We start from the raw sequence: 23925 nt of genomic DNA on the forward strand, positions 1-23925 counted from the left end.
ATCCATTTTAGTGAATTGTTGCAATGATCAAATGTAATTATCTAAGAATTGGTGCCTAACATTGTGCCTGTCTTGTTATGTTATTTATAAGTGATAAAGACTGAGAGAATATAGTACGAGCAAAATACTGATGCTGTTTTGAAAAGAAAAAAGGATTTTAAAATCACACCTGGCATTTGATGACATTTCATCACTCACTGTCTTTGAGTTAGGATCAAACTCACTCTGCCATACATGAATCAGGCTTCCTCTGACTGAGGAAAAGAACTGTTCACAGAAAAGTAGCAGAGTGCTGATGAAAACATTTGTTTGGTTTAATATAACCTTAGCCTTACCTGTTTTTATTATAATCACCAAGCTTTAAACTTTTTCTTTATTTTTTTATTTTTGGAGACAGTCTCACTCTGTCACACAGGCTGGAGTGCAGTGGTGTGATCTTGGCTCACTATAACCTCCACCTCCCAGGTTCGAGAGATTCTCCTGCCTTAGCCTCCTGAGTAGCTGGGGTTACAGGCATGCACCACCACACCCAGCTAATTTTTTTAATTTTTAGTAGGGATGGCATTTTGCCATGTGGCCTAGGCTGGTCTTGAACTCCTGACCTCACGTGATCCACCCACCTTCCAAAGTGCTGGGATTACAGGCATGAGCCACTGCACCTGGCCAGTTTTAAACTTTTGTTGTTGTTGTTTTTTACTTGTCCTTTTATTGGAGCTCATGAGTCTTAGAAAATGTATTTAGTCACTGTTTTGGCTGTATAAAACTAGAAATATATTCACATACTCATTCTGCATTTTAAAACATTGATTAATTTTTCAGAAATGTGTTAAATAGCCTTATAAAGTTACTGATTGAAATATTTAATTGCCTTATGAGATTAGCCTAAATAAATAGAAGTCGATGAGCCAAGCTTAATAAACTTAAAATATGCTGTATTTACTCCTCATCAGTTTTCTGAACAGTATTTCCGTTTCCAATAAAAAGGGAAACTCTCAGTTAATTAGTTCCTCATACACCACAATAAAATTAATGTTTAGGAGTTAAATACTATAAACTTCCTCAGGCATATTTGCTGATGTGTTTCCTGTTTTTAGTTAATGTCACATGTTTCATTGTTTAATGGGAGTATCATATGGGTTCCATTATATCTCTTATGCAAAGAGTTCATGTGTCTGGCATTTTAGGAGACTGCATGCTAATTTCTGGTTTAACTGTGTCAGCTATGTCAGCTGACATACAGGTTATTAATGAGTGCTGAAATAATCACCAAAGCACAAGCTAAAAACCGTCAACATGGTACGCTTTTATCAAACTGCCAACATAGGAAATGTGTTATCAAGATCATATACTGTATGTTCTTTGTAAATAAGCAGAGAGAAGAGGATATAATCGTGTCTTTAGGCTTCTGTTTTTTGTTTGTTTTTATTTTTTATTTTTTTGAGACGGAGTCTCGCTCTGTTGCCCACGCTGGAGTTCTGTGGCATGATCTTGGCTCACTGCAAGCTCCGCCTCCTGAGTTCAAACGATTCTCCTGCCCCAGCCTCCTGAGTAGCTAGGATTACAGGCATCTGCCACCACGCCTTGCTAAATTTTTTTTGTAATTTTAGTAGACACAGGGTTTCACCATGTTGGCCAGGCTGATTTCAAACACCTGACCTCAAGTGATCCACCCACCTTGACCTCCCAAAGTGTTAGGATTTCAGGCATGAGCCATACTGCCCAGCTGGCTTCTGTGTTTTGTGTGTTAGAATTATTGTGACCAGCTCTTCCCCTCTCCTCTGCCTTCCCAGAAGTTTGTAAACCAATGACTTTGGGAGATCCTGATTTAGTTGTAAAGCTTTGTAAATATTTATATTTGTAAAGAATTGAATTATTTTGGTACCTGAATGACCAATCATTTAAATTCCCTTTTGAGGTAGTTATATTAGTAGTTTAAAAATATGAAATGGGCCGGGCGCGGTGGCTCACGCCTGTAATCCCAGCACTTTGAGAGGCCGAGGCGGGCGGATCACAAGGTCAGGAGATCGAGACCATCCTGGCAAACACGGTGAAACCCCGTCTCTATTAAAAATACAAAAAACTAGCCGGGCAAAGTGGCGGGCGCCTGTAGTCCCAGCTACTCCAGGGGCTGACGCAGAAGAGTGGCACGAACCTGGGAGGCGGAGCTTGCAGTGAGCCAAGATCGCGCCACTGCACTCCAGCCTGAGTGACAGAGCCAGACTCCATCTCAAAAAAAAAAAAAAGAATATATATATATATATATATATATATATATATGAAATGATTGAACAATAAAGAGAACTGGGTTCAAAAATATATACAACATTCCATAATTATATGGTGACAGTCATCATCCACTTCTCATGAGAAAAGTGTTTCTAGGTCATTAAAATATATCTTTTGATTAAAAATGGAGTTGATATTATTGTCTTAAGATTATATTACTGAAAAAGGGAGATGTCTTTGTTGTGGCAATCACAGTATTATAACTTGATATAAAAATAATAGCTTATACTGTACTGTATTACTTATTAAATATTGTCACTTAATGATTTTAATCATCATAACTCTGTGAGATGATAACTGATCTATATTAGTAACCAGCATTTCATCCAACTTCCACCCCAACATATGCACACTGCCACCACCAAAATACATACACACAAGCAAACAAAAAAGCAAAGACTCTTTCTTTGATACATTTCTCAGATTTTATTAGGCCATAACTAGCTTTTCTTTTAATCCATGTCATTTGCTTTTTAACAATTAAGAACATAAGAATGTCATTCATTTTAAACCGAACGCCCATTCAGCTTAGTATTCTCTTTTTGACATGAGTCTCCTCCTTGACGATATATAAACATAAAATGGAAAGAGTGGTTAATGGCACTCCATGCTGTCAGTCAAAAGACTTCAAAATATGGTATTACCATATGAATTTGTCATAGCTGAGCCTAACCCTTAGACTTCTAAGTTTTTATTTTCATTGCCACAGCAAGAATGGAATTTCATCTCATTAACAGAGCTAACTATACCTATAAATATGAATCCATTATATACATTTGTATAAAAATATTTAGATATAGATATGTAATATGTAGCAAAATAGCTATCTGTGTATTGTAATGTGCATAATATGATACATACACTATGTACATTTATGATAAGTACTGTATATCATAAAATATATGTGAGGATATATGCTATATAGACTACAAACTACTTGCATGTATGAAAAACACATTACGGATATCTTCTTCCTCCATACTTTCAGACGTAAATTATTCTATATTTCCTTATGATGGATACATCATATTTTATTTGGTTTCCCCCACTAATGGACATTTAAGTGTTTCTACAGCATTTACAGTTTCAAACCATGCTACAATGAATATTTTTGTATGCACATATTGCCCCAAATGAATTTTTCATGTAACCAGTTCCATTTCTAGTATGTGATATTTTACTTTAGTTTCTTTCCGAACATTTTGCACCTGAGAGTTTGCCTCTAAATTCTAATGCTCTCCGAGTTTGTTAATGGAGAATTTAAAACTTTCAAAATGGAGTGGCCCGAGTTATCTATGAATTAGCATTCATAAGACTTGTAATCAGAAACTAATTGTCTGGCTTTAATAAATTCTATCAGAAAAAAAAAAAAAAATGAAACAAGGGGTTAGAAGACCTTAGTAGTCACAGTCCCATTTCATATTATTCTGTGCGCTTGGGCAAGTCATCTTCCTCTCCATGTTTTATCTTTTTCATCTTTCAGGCAGCCACAGTAATGTCTGCTCTACATACTTCATAAGGAGATTGTAAAATTTAAATAGGATGAATATATGCATTTCTAAAGAAGTCAAATTATTGTATAAATGTAAAATATCATTATTATTCATTAAATATATACTTCTGTTTTGAAACTATTTAATATGTCATAATGAAAAGGACATCAGGAGTTCTTCTATTATAGGTCACTATGCCTCTGACCATTCAAGACATTTATATTATGTATTTTTTTCATTTTCATTCATGTTAACGACAGCGTTTATTAACTTCTGGAAGTTTAACATTTATTATTTTAGTAGGAATCTCTAGGCCAGCAATCATACCAAATGTGTATCTCATAGGCTTACCATTATTGTGATTTAGGAAGCTTCCTGTTCTCACCTGTGAACTTCAGACCCTAGATACACTAAGGAGATATATGATGTCTGCCAAAAGCCCTGATAAGAGAAAAAGGTGCAATGGCTATAAAGAGAGTCAACAAATTAAATCGTTGCTAAGCCTTAATATTAAAAGTGGGAAATAAAAGAGAAATTGCATTTGATTTGGTCTTAAGTGGCTTATGCGAATGCCCCTCTTCCAAATTCCTATTTTCTAATACTTGAAACATTTTGGATGAATTTTCTCCAGACCATTCGTTTCTTCATAAGACACAGAAGCAAAATGTAGACATAGTATTCTAAGATAGAGCTGGATATAGAAGCAGTTCCATAACTAATGATTCTTGTTAAGCAGCTTAAAATGAGTTATTGTGCAATACCTTAAATGATGCCTTAGCAGTCAGGCAGAAACACAGAAGGAAAAGGAGACATTTTTGATTCATTGTCACCTTTTCAGGGATACTCAGGTTTCTTAGATAATTAATCCAAGAAGTTTTATTGATAATCACATTCTCCAATTTATGGGCAAAAAGATGAAGAACAATGCTGTATTTTTTATATGCAGAAAGGTCTTCCCATTCTGAGAGGTGTTTCTTAAAGAGTTCATAAATTAATCTCTTTCTAAACTAGCCAAGTAGGTAACTGTTAAATTAAGTAGGATAAAGTTTTCATTTGCTATGCTACATTGAGAAGTCATAAAAATATATTTTATTTTTAAAAATCTCTTAATGAAAATAGTGAGCTGTGACAAAGTAGTTAAGAATTAACAATTACCTTATAATATCTTATTTTAAAATATCTATATAGTCAAACAAGAGCTAATTTATTTTACTCTCTCAAATAAATTGTATATGAAATATTCCTATTCTTTACTTACCATTCTATGAAATGTAATTCAAAATATTAGCATTTCTTATAAAAGTTTCAAATGTTAAAGTCACATTATACTGTTCTAGCAAATCTCAAAAGGCTGTACAGATTTTCTGCATTTAGAAACTCCTTCACCTTGTGTACAGCATATTACTTGTTCTTGGTTGCTCAAGATTCTGTAGGAGAATTGTTATAAACATAACTACTTACAATGAGGGAAAAAGTATAGCTGAGCTTATTGCCATAAGGAAACAAATTTCATCTTGGTTGGATTTAAGAAAGTATAAAATGATATGAAACAATCACAATAAAGAATGATTTTGTTTTCATTATATGTTTATATGTAACATCTTATTTTCTAGTGGATACAATGACCAAGCGCCAGTGCTTTATGAAATCATAACAAAAGATTCTTGTTGATGAACAGAAATCATTTTAGGAGTTTGGAAGTGTATACTTACTTTTCATACCCAAGAGGATAAGAATTGTTTATAAAATCAAAATTTACAAGAGATAAATTATGGAATATTATAAAAGAATTATTGCTATATGGAAATACGTTAAAAGAGATTATTTTACTCTTTAACTACCTTATCTGGGTCCTGATTTCCTCCTGCCCCTAAATTCTATGCCTCTCTGTCACCTTTCATTATCCTTCCTTTTAACATTTACAAGTCAACATATATTTGTTTGAATTAAACCGTGCACAAAAAACTAATTTGTTACTTATTTGTATAATTATTGTCTCATAATCTGTTTTTTCTACTAAACCTTAAGCTTTTGATATACCAACAGTTGTCTCTTGTATTTGAAATTTGTTAATTTCTTAAATGAATTCTTCCTTCGTTTATTCAGTCAATAAACATTTTAATAGGCCTCAGTGTGTCAGGCATTTTGCTAAGGACTGGGGATTTAAAGATGAGTAAGACGTAGTTCCTCCCTTTAGGTGCTCCTAGTCTCATTGGGGAGAATGGGATTGCTGTGGTCTGAATGTTTATTTTCACCCTAAATTCATATGTTGAAATCCTCACCTTCAAGTTAATAGGAGGTGATTAGGTCATGAGGGCAAAGTTCTTGTAAGAGTGGCCCCAGAGAGCTGCCTTGCTCCTTCTACAATGTGAGGACACAGAAAGAATGCACCATTTATTCATCAAAAAAACGGGCCTTCATCAGGCACAGAATTTGCTGGTGCCCTTATTTTGGACTTCCCAGCCTCCAGAACTGTGAGAAACAAATGTTTGTTCTTTATAAGCTACCCAGTTTATGGTATTTTGTTGTGTCAGCCCCAACAGACAAAATAAGGATGTAAGCACTGGTAATATACAGATATGCATCACATTTTAAGAGAAGTCTTTGAAAAAGGAATTACTTTAAATCCAAGAGTGTTGAAGTATCAGGAAAGGATTCTTAGTGTGAGGGGTCTCAAGTCAACCTAAAGGATAAAGGCAGCTATACAATAGAAGAAGTGAACGGGCTGAAGGGATACAGACAGACTATTCCAAGCAGAAAAAAAAGCCTAAAGACCAGAAAGCAAGAGATAAAACTGGGTGGATGTGGCCCTATAAACAATTAAGTGTTAAGAATAATGTATATGGTAGGAAGTGACAAGTGAGTAGTACTTTGAGGACATGAGACCAATTCAGGGAAATATGTGTAGAGAAATGCTATAGGAGCCAGAAAACCACTAAAGGGCTGAAGCCTAGGATGGAAATCATACTGGCATCCATCCATCCATCTATCTGTACATTCATCCATCCATCCGTCTATATTCATTCATCCATCCATATATCCATATCAAGGCATGCTTCTCTTGTCCACGGTTATATTTTCAGCCCCTAACACAAAGTATATCATTAATAAATACTTGCAATACTTTAAATACAAGGAATGAATACTACAGATTGCCTGATTGAATGCTACTGGAAACTAGATAGAGAATGCATTTCATTAGCAGAGGACTAGAGCCTGGGAGACTGATTGAGAAGCTCTTATAATAGAAAGAAACGTAGACCTAGGAGTTTAAAGGAAAAGATCTTCAGGATTTATTGGCCATGGAGGGTAAAAGGGATGGAGAAATCAAGGTTACTTTCATATTTATAGTCTGAGTGACTGAGTGTCACCAAGTGATATAAGAACACCAGGAGTAGAAGCAGCTTTTGGAAGAAGTGATAAATTACATTTTGTACATGCGAAGATGGAGCTTATTGTGGGACAGCGAGGGAGAATTGCTCAAAAGAAACAGTAGAAGAGGTCTAGGCTACAGTCACTGATTTGGAATATATTAGTTTGTGTATGGTTGCTGAACCGTGAGATTGGATAAGAACATTCAGATAAAGTGAATAGAAGGAGAAAAACCAAACGCCAAGGATTAGACCCCAAGGAGTACCAATATTTTAGGAAGGGATGGATGAAGGAAGGTGGAACAGCCTATTGCAGAAACAGATCATAAAGTCGGCATGAATAAGGTATAAGGAGAACCAGGACAGCTGTTTTAGGAAAAGCCAAGAGAATGTATAGATATAATTAGAAAAGAAGAGAATCATTAACAGAGTCAGCTATTGCAGATATTTGTTGATTAAAATTTGGCAATTTAGAGGTCATTAGTAGATTTATAAAGCATTTCCCCAAAAATATATTGATTGAGGACTAAAGTGCAGGAAAAGGATTTAAGATTATCACTAGTTTTTAACAATTTAGATGAGATAAAATAGATGGTGGTTTTAGAAGAGATTTTATATTCTAGAGAGTTCATTGTTTTTTAGGATAGGAGGTAATTGTGCATATATTTAAAGACATAATTATGTACAAATTTCTTACTTTGGTATTTGAGGTCATCGATAGACTGTAATCAGCCTTCTAAATATTTTTTGCTACTAGGTGAAATGGGTTCAACTACAGGCTGGTTCTTGAAGAATTCTGCTTGGTCATTTCTGTGATCCTGTTGTACCTCTTCCTTTGGGGCTCGTTTTTTTATTGAGCATCTACTCTATGCCAGGCATTTCAGCTCATAGGCTTCTCTCATCTTTTCTACTTCGTATTTTATATTCAAGGCCTAACTCAATCTCAGCCCCTCCACTGATTCTTTCCCCAATGATCCAATTTGTATAAATACCTTTGTGTGGTAATTACTGCCTATATTCATTTGATTCCAATTGTATAGTTTTGATTCATTTCACTTTCCATATTTATATGTCTTATTTTCATAACTGAAAGTGTTTTGAAGGCAAGGATTGTACCTTTTAATGCTTCGTGTTCTCCACATAGTAAAAGTTTGATACATGTTAATTGAATGGAAATTAGGTGAATATATTATGAAAATTGAAGTGTACGTTTGCATAATGCTTTAAAAGTAGTCTGTGTGTTCTACAATTTAATGTTTTCCTTATTAAAATAGTAAGGACTCTAGTAATGATTAACCTTGGAATAATCCTGAGCAGCTTTAAAAATTTTATAGAATAGGAATAATAATTTCTACCCTAATGAGTTGTTGTGAAGATTGAAAGCAATTTTATACATTTACATATATGTGTTTATGTATATGTAAAATATTTTCAACAGAGTGCCAAAAGTCAACAAATAATAGCTTTCCACATTTCAAGTCAGTGGGAAAACAAGTAATTATTCAAAAAGGATGTGGGAATAATTAAATATTTGCAGAAACAATATTTCTTAAATCATATACCAAAATAAAACTTCTGACATTAAGAAAAATTCTCACATATTTTCTTTTCTTTTACTTCATCAAATCAGTTATCAAGTCTGTCTCCCAAAGCTATTCTCTGCTCTCCTTCATTGATTTACTGCAATAGTTTTTAACATATCTATCTCCAGTCTCTCCTTCTTCCAATCATTCTATGCCTTGCCACAAAACTGATATATCTGGAACACAAATAGTAACAAAAAAATACTACTTTCCTGCTTAAAACCTTTCAGTGACTTAACGTTGCCTTCAAAGGAAAACATACGGCTCTTCAAGATATGAGCTCTACTTGCTTCTTTAGCTGAATAGTTCCCCCTTCCCTTTCTGCATCAGAAACACTGAGGGTAATGAAAATATCCCTGGATGTAGGTATAAATATAGGATAGTTGTTATTGTTAGCTCTGTGAATGGCAGGGGGCTCCCCCAGGTAGAAGGCACCCACCAATTTCTCTATCAGCCCATGACATGAAAGAAAGCAGTTTTCTTCCAAAGTTCCATCTACAGTGTCCTTACTACCTTCATTTTGTCTTAGACTTCTACAAGGCCTCCTCTACCTGGAAATGAGAGTGGTAAGAACAGGGTACTTTCAGTACCAATCTGAGAAGGTTTTTAATAGGAGCAATCCTCATTGCACTGAAAGGTGCATGCTTACTGTTGACCCTCTACCATTTATAATACATGGAAAGGAGGTAGTAAAATGGTCCCAAAGTATAATTTGGTAGTTATAGTGCCCATCTTTTTTTTTTCCTTTTTTTTTTTTTTTTTTTGAGACGGAGTCTTGCTCTATCGCCCAGGCTGGAGTGCGGTGGCCGGATCTCGGCTCACTGCAAGCTCCGCCTCCCGGGTTCACGCCATTCTCCTGCCTCAGCCTCCTGAGTAGCTGGGACTACAGGCGCCCGCCACCTCGCCCGGCTAGTTTTTTTGTGTGTTTTTAGTAGAGAGGGGTTTCACCGTGTTAGCCAGGATGGTCTCGATCTCCTGACCTCGTGATCCACCCGTCTTGGCCTCCCAAAGTGCTGGGATTACAGGCTTGAGCCACCGCGCCCGGCCTATAGTGCCCATCTTTTAAGAGACACCTCAGTAAATACAATTCCTTGACTGTCTAGTCTCTTTCAGGTTGAGTTCTTTCTTGCAGGTTTCCAGAATAACTTTGACACTCTTCTACTTTGCTTATTGTATATTTGGATTAGTTTACATGGTGAATCCTCCTCACTTGATTAAGACTGGGACAGGATTGTATGTGTGTATGTCACAGAAGGGGTTAATTTTCATATTTCCCAGCACCTAGGGAAGGCAATCTGATATTTGTCAAGGAGGCAAAACAAAAACAAACAAAAAGAAATGAAAGGCTAATAAAGGAAGGAGTCTCCACATTTCAGTGAAGATAATGCCATAAAACTGTCCAAAACTTTTGTATTAGTTCAGTAGATGAAATAGTGTGTGTTGTTGACTCTTGTTAAAACCACATCTGCATTTCACATTTTTCTTCATCCTAAATAATCTTGTTGGAAAAATTGTTTTTCTTAGGCTGTGTTATATAGTATAGAGATGAATTCTTCATAGTATGACTGGAGATAATTAATATCTAAATATGCATAACTATAATAATGATGCAATTGAATGCTTTTAAAGAGTTAATATGAGCTGTATCATTTGTGTCAGTAGACACTGTAAGCTATGTTATATTCTGAAAACAATAGACTAACATGCCTCAGTATACTTTTTAGCTTTTTGAAATATTTTGGTTTTGAGCTAGAATTTCCATGCTTGGTCTTGAAATAAGAAGCAAATTAATTTTGGAAAGGCTTAGGGAAAAATTGTTCAAATGGTTAAAACCTAGGGAAGAGTAGAAGAAATTACTTTTAACTACTTGAAAGCCAATTTGAATAACTTACACATGGTTGAACTTTAAAAGTCAAAGCTTTCCATTATATGATTTTTTTACTAAGTATGAACCTCGTGAGGTATTTACAAAATAAACCTGTTGTAATTTTTTTTAGTACAGTTAATTGAGGAATGGTACAAATAGATGACAGAATTTACTTCAATAAAAACTTTTTTTTACAGCAGCTTCTGTATTTTTCCTTTGCCATTAAAAATTACCCCGACCTTGTTTGTGAAGCTTTGCAGATTCTGTGTCCACTGTAGAACACTGACACATCCATGTAATATATTTTGAATTTTTCAAATTGAGAGTTAAATGACTGTACTGAAAATTTGCACAGGTATTTTCTTTGTATTTACTTTGTTATAACTTGGAGCATACTTCAACCAAAGTAATCTTGGCTTGAAAAAATGATAACAAGGTAGAGACATGCTTTAAGTTAATCGTGCTTATGTGTTGGGTGAACATCGTTGAAATAGCATAGTGCTGTTAGACAAAATCCTTTTGAAGTTAGTCGACATATTAGTTATATTTGTATATTTGAAACTATATATGATTAAAGATACGTAATAACTGTAGTAGTCTTTTAAATTCCTGCTGCCAGTCTTTTGTTTTCCCCAATTCACTTAAACACCAAATATATTGACATAAGGCCGTATATGGCGAACATGAAACATAAATTTGTTATGGCTGCTATAACAAAATACCACAGACTGAGTGGCTTGAACAACAGAAACTGATTTTTTCACAGCTCTGTATGCCATATAGCTGAGATCAGAGTGTCAGCAGGGTTGTTTCTTCTGATACCTCTGTTTGCAGCCTGTAGATGACCACCTTCTCTCTGCGTCCACACCTGGTCATACCAGACTCTATTTTGTTTGTGTCCTAATCTGTTCTGCTTATAAGAACACCAGACATATTTGGTTAAGTCCCATGCATATGACTTAATTTTATCTTAAATTACCTCTTTAAAGGGTCTATTTTTAAATATAGTCACATTCTGGAGTACGAGTAGTAACAACTTGAACATATCAACTTGTAGGCAGACATAATTCAACCCACAACACATATAAAAATTATTTAGCTTATATAAACTTTCACATAAAATCAATACCTCATTTTATTGTGCTTCACTTTAGTGTGTTTCATGCAGATTGCATTTTTTACAAATTGAAGGTTTATAGCAATTCTGCATAGAACAAGTCTGTCAGCACCGTTTTTCCAACAGCATGTGCTCGCTTCGTGTCTCTTTGTCATATTTTGATAATTTTTGCAATATTTCAAACTTGGTTATTATTATATGTTATGGTGATCTGTGATCAGTGATCTTTGATCTTACAGTTTTAATTGTTTTGGGATGCCATATACTGCACCCACATAAGATGGGAAACGTAAAAACTGTTTGCGTTCTGACTGCTTCACCAACTGGTTATTCTCCTCTCTTCCTTCCTCTCCATGGGCCTCCCTATTTCCTGAAACACAACCATATTGAAATTAGGCCAATTAATAACCCAACAATGGCCTCTGAGTGTTCAAGTGAAGAGTCCCACATCCGTCACTTTAAATAAGAAGCTAGAAATGATTGAGCTTGTTGAAGAAGGTGTGTCATAAGTTGGGGTAGGCTGAAAGCTAGGCGTCTTGCACCACACAGACAAGTTGCAAATGCAAAGGAAAAGTTCTTGAAGGAAATTAAAAGTGCTATGCCAGTGAACACACAAATAATAAGAAAGTGAAACAGCCTTATTGTTGAGTTGCAGAAAGTTTGAGTAATTGAGATAGAAGATCAGACCAGCCACAACATTCCCTTAAGCCAAAGCCTAATCCAGAGCAAGGACCTGTAACTCTCTTCAATTCTATGAAGGCTGAGAGAGATGAGAAAGCTGCAGAAGAAAAGTTTGATGTTGGGGAGGTTGGTTCAGGAAGCCATCTACGTAACATAAAAATGCAAGATGAAGCAGCAAGTGCTGATGTAGAAGCACCAGCAAGTTATCCAGAAGATTTGGCTAAGGTCATTGATGCAAAAGTGGCTACACTAACCAACAGATTTTCAATGTAGATAAAACAGCCTTTCACTGGAAGAAGATGCCATCCAAGACTTTCATAGCTAGAGAGGACACATCAATGCCTGGCTTCAAAGGACAAGCTGACTCTTAGGAGCTACTGCAGCTGGTGAATTAAGTTGAAGCCAAAGCTCATTTGCCATTTTGAAAATCTTAATTTTTTTTAAGGATTAAGCTACATCTACCTTTCCTGTGCTCTATAAATGGAACAGCAAAATCCTGAATGACAGCACATCTACTTACAGCGTGATTTACTGAATATTTTAAGCCCACTAGTGAGACCAACAGCTCAGAAAAAACATTTCTTTCAAAATACTACTGCTCATTGACAGTTGCACCCAGTCACCCAAGAACTCTGAGGGTAGTGTACAAGGAGATGGATGTTGTTTCATGCCTGCTAATACAACATTTGTTCTACAGCCAACGAGTCAAGGACTAATTTTGACTTTCAAGCCCTGTTATTTCAGAAATACATTTCATAAGTCTGTCACTGCCATAGAGATTCCTCTGATGGATCTGGAAAAAAGTAATTAGTGAAAAACTTCTAGAAAAGATTTACAATTGTAAATGCTATTAAGAACATTAATGATTGATGGGAGGAAGTCAAAATACGAACATTAACAGGATTTTGAAAGAATTCGATTTTACCCCTCTTGGATGACTTTGAGGGGTTCAAGACATCAGTGGAGGAAATAATTGCAGATGTGGTGGAAATAATTGCAGATGTGCTGGAAACAGCAGTAGAACTAGAATTAGAAATGGGGCCTGAAGTGTGATTAAATTGCTGCAATCTCATGATAAAACTTGAATGGGTGAGGAGTTTCTTCTTATGAATGAGCAAAGAAAATGGTTTCTTGAAATGAATTCTATTCCTGGTGAAGATGACGTGAGCATTATTGAAATGACAACAAAGGATTGAGAACATTAAATAAACGTACGTAGTTGATGAAGCAGTGGCAGGTTTGATGGAACTTCAAAGCTGAAAGAAGTTCTGCTGTAGATAAGTGCTATCAGTTAGCATCACATGCTACAGAAAGATCTTTTGTGAAAGGAAGAGTCAGTCAGTGTTGCAAACTTCATTGTTTTCTTCTTTGAAGAAACTCCCACCAAGCACGGTGGCTCATGCCTATAATCCCAGCATTTTGAGAGGCCAAGGCGGGTGGATTTCTTGAGCCCAGGAGTTAAAGTCCAGCCTGGTCAATATTACAAAACCTTGTTTTTACAAAAAATTAGCTGGTTGGAGTGGTGTGGGCATGTGGTCCCAGCTACCCAAGAGACTGAGGTGAGAGGATTGCCTGAGCCCGAGACGTCAAGGCTGCAGTGAGTAATGTTTGTGCCACTGCACTCCCCCCTGGGCGACAGAGCCAGACCCTGTCTCAAAAAAAAAAAAAGAAAAGAGAGAAGAAAAGGAAGGGAATTCCCATTCCCACAGCCACCCTAACCCTCAACAGCCACCATCCTGATCAGTCAGCAGCCATCAACATCAAGGCAAGGCCTTTAACGAGCAAAAAGATGACAACTCACTGAAGGCTCACATGATAGCATTTTTTAGCAATAAAGTATTTTTTTATTAAGGTATGTATATTTTTTAGACATAATGCTATTGCACACTTGATAGACTATAGTTTTGTCTGAACATGACTTTTATATGCACTGTGAAACAAAAAAAGGGTGCATACCTTGCTTTATTGTGATACTTGCTTTATTATGGTAGTTGGAACCAAACTTACAATATCTCCAAGGTATTCCCGTGTATACATACATTTACACACATGCAATATGACATGAGTAAAACATAATCGCCATTTATATATGTATACATATCCAAAAGAAAGATAATGTTAATTTCATTGAGACACATTCATTAATTTAGGAAATAAATAAAAAGATTCTAACATAATGCATATTTTAAAATTTTATGGAATAATCTGTATTGTAAGCAATGAGCTTTAAATGTATATATAATTTGATATTAATAATTAGATGCCAGTAAAGCAAAAGTGTCCCAAACATCTGCAGGTGTTTTGCTAAATTTAGGCGTTAAGCAAATGTAGGAATACATCACAAACAAATTTAGGAATATGTCTTTGTCTCTAGGATGGAGAATCAGGTGATCCTTAATACTTCCTACTACTCAACCTCTTTAATAATGCTTCTTAAAGTTTCATTTCTTGTCCATTGCCTTTTCATATCCAGATCCCAAGATTGGAGTATTAAAAGTTTCCCAACTCCTTGTCTTCAATCTCTTTTCCCTCTACTTTATTCTATCACCTGTTATTTAAACTGTTTTTTCTCTACATTCCTTTAGCATGTCATACTCCTGCTTTGATGCGTTTCACCCTACCTGAAACGTCTCTCCTCCCCTCCACCTGCACATTTTCAAGGCCAAGCTCACTCTTATTTTCTTCTTTAACTATTCCCTTAAGATTGAAGCTAAGCCTAGATTAGTTCTCCCTTACCGCCTATAGTATCTACTGATGATGGTCAACATTATTCAAATAAGCACTTAATTAGAAAAGACAGAAATGCAATAAATACAGACCAAGTTTTGTTTTGTCTCACAGCAGCTAGCAGAATTCTGTTCATGAGAAATGTTAAAGTGCTTATGAATTGGTTAATTTACAACAGGGAAAATAAATAATATAAAATGAATTTTCACTGTGAAGAGTACCACAGCCTCTACAATTTTGCTTTTGTTAATTTTAAGATGATGTAGCCTAAGTTAAGAATACAAATGAATTACATAGTTTTAAGCATTTAAATCGTCAATTCTAATAGTCTTACTATAATAGTATTTACAATTTTAACTAGTTTGCATGAATTTAGCTTTTAAATATCTAAATGTCCTGTTATAAAATTGGATAGTGTTTTGGAGATTAAATACTAAAAATATGAAATGATAAACAAAGCATCATCATGTAATATTGGTTGTCCCTTCTCTCTCCTGTATCATAGGTTTTTGCTCTATTTACTGAATCTTTCTCATTAGCATATGAGCATGGTATAATTTCTCCACATATGTACCTTCTTATAAAGTTTGCTTGATCACATAACTTTCACTAGCTACTGTAAAACACCTCAGTGTAATTGTCTGTTCTAGCACTTCTCAGACTCTAATATGCATACAAATAATCTAGGGCTCTTGTTAAAATTTAAATTCTGATTCAGATGTCACATGTTTCCTACTTCAATAAATTAGCCTAAAACTGTTGTGCCTTAAAACAACAAACATTTATTTGGACACAGCCATGCTGGGTACCTCTGGCTCAGGATCTTTCCCACTGTAGTCAAGGTACTGGCCTTGATTGCAGTCATCTCTAGGCTTGGCCTGGGGACAATCTGTTCCAAGCTCCCTTCATTAACTGTTGGTATGCCCCATTTCTTTGCTTGCTATTGGCCAAAAACATCTGTCCTTTGCTATGTGAGTCTTTCCATAGAGCAGCTCACAACCTAGCTGCTTGCTCCAACAGAGAGGGTAAGGGCGACCAAGACAGCCAAAATATTTTGTAACTTAATCTCAAAAGTAAAATATCATTACTTTAGCCATATTCTATGCATTAGAAGGCAATTACCAGATCCAGGCCACACTGAAAGGGAGAGGATTACATGGGACATAAATACCAGGGAGTGGGAGTCATTGGAGGTTCTATCTTAGGGGCTGCCTGCACAGTAGCTTTAGGGTGGGTTCTAAAAATGTGCATTTCCAAGAAACTCCTAGGTGATGCCAATGCTCCTCATCTAGAATCTTGCATTGAAAAGCAAGGGTCTGCACTTCCTGCCTCCAGTTCCTTTCTTTCGATCATCCTCTCTTGATCAAACTCTTTCTGATTAGGCTTTCTCAACCTCCACTCCACTGAAACCGCCACTGTTGCAGTTGCCAGTGATGTCCACATTATTAAATCCAGCACGGAAAAAAATAATCACTGTCTGGAAGTCTTTCTTTACTTGGCTTCTGGAATACCAAATTTACATTTCTTCTCAGTCTCTTCTGCTAGTTACCTATCTCCCTGACTATAAATGTTAGTACATCCCACAGTCCAATTTTTTGGACCTCTTTTTTATCTACAGTTAACTCCTAAGTGGTCTCATCAAGGCTTACAGCTTAAATTCCAGATACATGCTAACCACTCTCAAGTATGTATCTCCTATAAGGGCTTTTCCCCTAAAATTTTAACATGTTTATCAAGTATCTAATAAATACCTCAACTTAGATATCTAATCATAATTTCAAACTTAAAATATCTAAAACAGAACTCTTTGTTCCTTCTCCCCAGCAACACCCTTTAGGCCCCACCTGGCAGTCTTGCTTCTAATCAGTGTTTACTAACCCAGTATGTACCACCACATGTCAATCAGTTGTTTTAGTGAAAAACCTGGAAGTCATCCTTGAATCTTCTCTTACTCTCATATGTAACAGTCATTAAGTTTTACCAGTTATACCATTTAAATATCACTTGAGTCCCTGCCTCACTCTCCATCCCCATGTCACCACCCTAGTCCGACCATTATTACCTTTTATACAGATTTCTGCATCCGTTTACTAGTTGATTACAGCTCTCCACCTCCAACTCAAGTGATTTTATTCCACCCATCTGTTTTCCACGTTCATGATTTCCTTTACCCTATAGGATAAAGTTTAGATCATTTAATATTTACAAAAATCATACATAATCTGGCATGTGACTCCCTCCCCAATCCCATTGATCTCATTCCCTACCTGCTCTCTGTACTTCAGCAATACAGGGACTGGGTTATGACTAACACTTCCATTTGATTCTTCATGAAAATTGCCTCCCTGCCTGGAACATTCTTTCTTCCCTTCTTTGTCTAGCTAACTATAATTTAATTCAAGTTTCAGCTTAAACATGACCTTTTCCTGGAGGCTGTGTTTGACCTATTAGACTAGGTTTGGGACAATCACAGTGCAGTCCATAGCATTATCTACTTCATTGTCTTAACTGCCATTATATTTGATACTAATCATTTAATTATCTTTTTCTCCCAATAAACTGTAAGCTTTTGGAAGGCCAGATCCGCAGAGGTAGATCCAGCTATTTTGAAGCCTAAAAAATAACCTGGCAGACTCTCTTTAGAATAAAAATGCAAAAATTTTATGTACTCAGGCACACACACAAACACACACACTTAGGTACAAAAGTGAATATTCATTTATAACAAGAAATCACAACAAATTACAAAAACTGATAAATATAAAAATATATGACACATATAAAAATATATAGTGAACATACTGCGAGGCCATTTTCAAAAGCCCAAAGTTTAAGCTTCATTAAACTCCCAGTAAATTCACATCTGCATATTAATCTTTTCCAAAGCTTTATGTCTAGTGCCAAGAGGAGTGCTTAATACATAGCAGTTACTCGATAAATGTTTTTGAATGGCTATATTAACTGAGTTATTTTAAGTTATATTTTTCATGTATACAGTATTCAACACATTTTTTATAAATTAGATTTCTACAAAATGTTTTATGTATTACAGAATTATTCTATTATTTTTAGTTATTTGCTATGGTCATGTGTCAGATAACAAATAATGTACATTACTTGTATTTCTTAGCAAATCACTGGGCCCTATGCAACTATTGTACCTCTTTACTCATTAAGAAAAGCCCCTTGATTTGCATCAAAAATAAGCAGAATAATCTTCTGTATGTGCTTCTCTGTATGTTTGTGTGTGTGCCTATATTTTTACAGGTCATATAACAAAACTTCAGGATTAATTTTGAATTACTATGTCTTTTTAATAGATAAAAAACTTCGGGGGGGAAGCGATCTATTTTCCATTTTCATTACAATATAGTTTTGTAAACATTTATCCCTGGATAACAAAGATGCCAACATTTCATATAACCTGAAAAACACATAAAATGTTTTCTTCATTGTTAATTTGTCCATAAGATATTCTTTAAGAGATTATTTGAATCAAGACAGTAACATAGCATTTCAAAGATAAGCTACTTTGTTTAAATCTTTGGAGTTTAATTCATTAAAATAAAAGTAAGTTAAGTTCCTCTTATACTAATACTGTAAATTTGCTGAGGAGTTACTGTGCTCGTATTAAAATTTGTGTGTGTGTGCACGCGCGTGTGTGTTATAAAGTGCAGCCCTCTGATCAGTGCTCACTTTCCCTCCCATTTTCCTAAATACATCATGAAAAAAGGATGAGGTTTCCGCCTTAATTGCTTGTGCCTTTTATTCACATTCCTCTCTCAGCCAGAATTGTGAAAAGAGTGTTAGTAAAAGGCTGCACAATAGAGCTTTTCATTAGGCCTCAGCAAGGCACACAAAAGAAGGCTTTTGGAAAGAGTGAATGCATGAGTTTAATTTGCAGGTGGAGAGTAGATAAAAGGTGCTGATGCCTCTATTATTCTCTTACTTAGGTGACCCTTACCCTGTTCAGCTGATCCCAACTACCATGGCAGCTGCTGCCGCAGCAACACCAGGCTTAGGCCCACTCCAACTGCAGGTAAGTCAGGAAACAATACATAGGAGACAAAGGTTAAGTAAATATCGAAAACAGCTATTATGGTGTTAAAGCAAAATAAAACTGACTCGTGATATTTGTCTCACACTTTCTGTTTTTAAATTTATTTGTACTGATCCTCAACCAAAAGTTGAAATGTTGATTCTCTTAATTTTTAGCCCTGTTTTCTGTACGAAACATAGCTTATTGTATTTCTTTTCTTGCCTGTATGATTAAGAAAGTGAGCTGTAGTTTTGCTTTGATGACTGTGTGCCATAATTTTGTCACAGAATGGTCCTTATCAAGGTAAAAAGAACAAAACAACCTGCAAAAGGTATTCAGACACTTGAGGAGCAAGGTGACTTAACAAAAATGTATTTAAAATTGCTCAGGATGCCTAGTATCATTGAAATGGTCTGTAGGTCTCTTTGTTCTCCTGCTAATGCCAGCTCAGTTGGGCAAGCAAGGAAAAAGTAGACCAAATAAGCTGGAGACTAAATAAGCACAACTGTATCCCAGTCATTACAATTAGGACTTTTCTAGCCATGCGGAATACATATTCCTATAATCCGAGAATGTCAACGCTAATTTTACCAGATGTCCAAGTGATTTGAGAAGCTTTGTCTCTGAGGTTGAAAAGAAAATCAATACAATTAGAGTAACAGGTAGCTTTGATTAACTGTTGACATTTTTGAATCAGCATCCCACAAAACATTCCTTAGTTTCTATCACTATGGACCTTGTGATTATGCAAGTAATGGGAATAGAAAATCATCTAATAATAGGATTACTCTCCTCTTGTGAGAAGTTTTATATGTTCGTTAGCCTGAAAGACACAGTATGGCTATGAAGCCAGAGATAAAGCAGTTATACTTAATAATTAATTTTTATTCGTGAAAAGGTATTATCATGATAGATGATCTTAGTCTGTAAGGAAAATATAGTTTTATATTGTAGCATCAAGAGACAGATACATCTGGCCTGCACATGGGTTTATCAGAAGACCTGGTGGGTTTCTGAAAGGCCAGTTGAGTTTCACAGGAGGAACTACCAGTGTGAAAGCTGAGACATACTGTGTTCTACAGAGGTTAATAACATTCATTTCTATTCTACCTTTTCTGCGAAGAACTACACTGTGAGTATCTGTTTTCTTTGAGCTGGAAATGCCTTGGGAAGTGTTGGAGCCATGGGGACAATAAAAGTAACATAACATTTGTTACCCTTTGAAATGGCATCTGGGGAATAACTATAACATGAAAAAGTGATTGTAATAGGTAAAACTAAAAAGAGTAGTGGAATTAGCAAGAGGGAATAATATCCAGCAATAGATTAAATATAGGGATAGGGGTTTTAGAGATTTCAGATGTTGATTTTCAAAGCAAGTTAGACATTCTCCCTTGACCGTTGGATTAGTGACGAGAGAAAGTGAGAGCAAATTAGAGGCAACTCCTATGTTCGTTGCAGGACTCACTTCGAAAGTAGCTATGTTAAGCAACAATCGAATCAACTTTTCCTATAGAGACAGTATGAGACTGTTTGATGCTGATTTTTATTTTTATTCTTATATTTGAGATTATCTTGAGATATTAAAATATAAACAGTTTTGTCACCGAACAAGAGAAACTTTAGACACCAAACATATATGCTGTTACTTTAACTATGATTTGATATGTAAATGGGATAAAGTTCCTTTCATACAAGTGGTATTGTACCCTTAAAATGCATGAGTTTTATAGCCTCAAATAATCAATACTGTAGTATACTAAACAAGAAAATTAATAATCCAAAAGTTTTTCATGGAAAGCCATCAGCTACTATTAAAACACATTCACATAAACATACAAAAACACGGGTTTTTTGTTTGTTTGTTTTTTGCAGTGAGAAAATAACTGTTATTCAGAATCAAACACATGACTAAAACATGTTATATCAGAGAACCTGGCTTTTCTTTGAAGTGGACTGACTCTCACTTTTGCTAGGATGCTTACACCTACTCACTTTTCTGCTTGTTCCTAACACAGTATTCACAGACCCGTTGACCTTGACTTCAGCCTTCCCCAGAGCTATAAAGGATATCTGTTACTCTCCCTCCCCTTGCCTTAAAATAGCATCCAAATTCTTTTTTTCTCCACAAACCTGCCGAGATGGGTGACAGAAAAGCTAACTACAATGCCGAGTCAGATGTTTTATTATAAGCCTTACCTAAAATTCACCCCAATCATTGAAACCTATTTTTGAGATGTTTCATCTCAGTGGAGTATAATATATGGGCCAGTTTTAATTTTCGCCAAAATCTGCTTTTAATTATGCTCTGTTAAATCTCTATTTTCCGTCTCTTAATACCTTGTGTAGACTGCATCACTTTCCAGTCCTTTCAGTTATTAAAATTCAGTCCTGATGGAAACTTTAATCTTATATCCATTTTATATCTCACTGTTTCCCCTTCCATCGTTAGTTAAGAATCCCAGCTCTAGAGACCAGAAGTAAGAAGGGTGCAGCTTACTCTTTTGCTTCTTTAGCTCCAATTTTGTTCCTGTGCAGATGTGGGTTTAGGAAGGTATGTCTGCCCTGAGATACCATGGAGATGGTGTGTGTGTTATTTTCTTGTGTATTGAACAGCTTTTCTTGGTCTGTTAAGAGTGGGGTAGCCAGGTCTGTTGATCTATGCTTCCTGCCCTTTTTTTTATTTGGGATGTCACCACTACTGGCCAGGAGCTACATGGGTAGCATGACACCTGCCTTTGTTCACCCTCTGTGCTGCTCCATAGAGAACCCTGTAGTCTTCTACTGAGGTCCTCTTCTGTGCCCTGTTAGAGCTGTGGTGGTAGTACATCGCAGTCCTCATCTCACCCTGCAGCAAACACCACACTGTTTTCCAGCAACCCACTTCCAGCTTTAGATAACTTCAGTAGAGAAAACAGGCATTACTGTCTCTTTAGTTACATAATACACCACCAAGCTGTACACTGTCCGGTTCTCCTAAGACCTTTCTATGGATGCAGGAGTCTTTAGGTTTTTAGCTCAGCGAAAAACCAGTTGAGGAACAACGTTCAAGTTTTTGCTTTATTCTGGCTTCTCCAGTTTCTACGAATTCTGCTTTTTGGGTAAGCAGGGAAGACCACTAAGAACCAAGCCACCCTGTAAAGCTGTTAACCGAGTCTTTTCTCTCCTCAGCTCCCTCACCAGACATAAGCTCATATGTATTGTGGGAATGGAAAGATGGGGTGAGAAGAATGAGAGAGAGGTGAGAGACAGTCATGAACATTGACTGAAGTAGGGCCAGGACAGCAAGGTTTCAATAAGGGGAGTATGATTGGTGGTATGGGTGCTGTCTAGTACCCATTGCTGGTGTCTTTCTTTAGAACCATTGAAGAGTTTGTTGTTGTTGGCTTGTTCTTAATTCGTTTTCTATTTTTGTTTAATCTGTTCGTGTATGTTTTAAGTAGGTAGTGATAAACTCACAGCTTTACTTGATAAGGCAGCAGTAAGATGGGTTGAGGTAACAGCAGGAAGACCAGTTGGAGTAACAACTGAAATAGTCTTGTCAAAGAACTAGTGGTTTTATTCAATGGTAATGTGGAGGAGATATATATTTTAAACACAAAAGGATGCTGTCATATATATTTTAAATACAAAAGGATGCTGTTTTCTTTTCCTTGGGTCCAAACCTAATGATTTTAACTCATGTAAAGTGCCATAACAACTGATGTCACTAGTTTATATCACCCATGGTTATGGAATATTTTCTTAAGCTGGTTTCTCTGGTAAAGATTTTCCAAGGATTATCTTATTTAATTCATATTACAACATTTTGTGTTATGTATTAATATGTCCATTTGGCAAAGAAGAAAGCTGGGTCACAGAGTCCGAAATCCATAGCTTTAAACAGTTATATTTGCTTCTTCAAGTACAGGAGACTTTATGTTAATCTTTGGAGACATTGGCCCTCTTCAGACATTTGTTAACTCATAACCAGCTAATGAAATTATAACAATAATGCTGACTAATTGATATTAATACAAATACTCTGTGTGCTTTGCAATAATGAAAGAAGTAGCAGGATTTGTAATGACAGCTGTCTACTTCAGACTCCAAATTTTCTATTTGATGCCTCTTTACATGGATATATGTTAATTCAAGTACTTCTTCTTGAACACCTAGATTAAATAAGGGACATTATAAATCCATTCCTACTTATGGTTGACTTTATTTACCTACCATATGTGTTTTCATTTGAAATAACCTTTTGCATATAATTGTTCACACTTGGATAATATTATGATAAGCAAATCCAAAATTTTTATTAAAGAGTGCAGACAAGTACAATTATTTTAAAAGACAAGCAAAATTATATGCTTTAAAGGAAACTACTGTTTATTACTTAACTATTATTTTATGTCCCTGGAGATCCTTATATAATAAAAAATTCTTCATGTAGAAACATCACCTTACTGTGTACTTTCAGAAGCAGTTAAAATATTCTAAAAATCTTCATATATATTTATTTTTATGGAGAAAGTCAGCTTAATCTAGATCATGTATATAAATAATACAAATTAGCATGTACCATAGACACAATTTATTATTTTAATATTAAATCTGTCTTTTTCTTTATGCATTTTAAATCTTCCTTGAGCTTCAAATCACGTTAGCCAACTGCTTGTTGACTATGAAGAGGAAATATACAGAAATTTACAGACACTGTAAACTGAGTCCAAAACGGAACTCATCAGTAGTTGTCTGCCTTGTCCCTAGACTTGCTTA

The 23925-nt window shown here is 35.7% G+C and overlaps 1 protein-coding gene across 3 annotated transcripts in view; it reads left to right on the plus strand.

The window, feature by feature from the left end:
• Nucleotides 1-23925, plus strand: part of SOX5 (SRY-box transcription factor 5) — a 1052575-nt gene that overhangs the window by 920721 nt on the left and 107929 nt on the right. For all 3 annotated transcript variants that reach the window (XM_033222675.1, XM_033222676.1, XM_033222677.1), the window contains one exon: nucleotides 19079-19164. In XM_033222675.1, coding sequence (XP_033078566.1) covers nucleotides 19079-19164 — 86 coding nt within the window. The remainder of the gene's footprint in view (nucleotides 1-19078; nucleotides 19165-23925) is intronic.

The sequence above is a fragment of the Trachypithecus francoisi genome, unplaced genomic scaffold (genome assembly GCF_009764315.1).
Source record: "Trachypithecus francoisi isolate TF-2019V2 unplaced genomic scaffold, Tfra_2.0 Lachesis_group11, whole genome shotgun sequence".
In the NCBI taxonomy this organism is placed as follows: Eukaryota; Metazoa; Chordata; class Mammalia; order Primates; family Cercopithecidae; genus Trachypithecus; species Trachypithecus francoisi.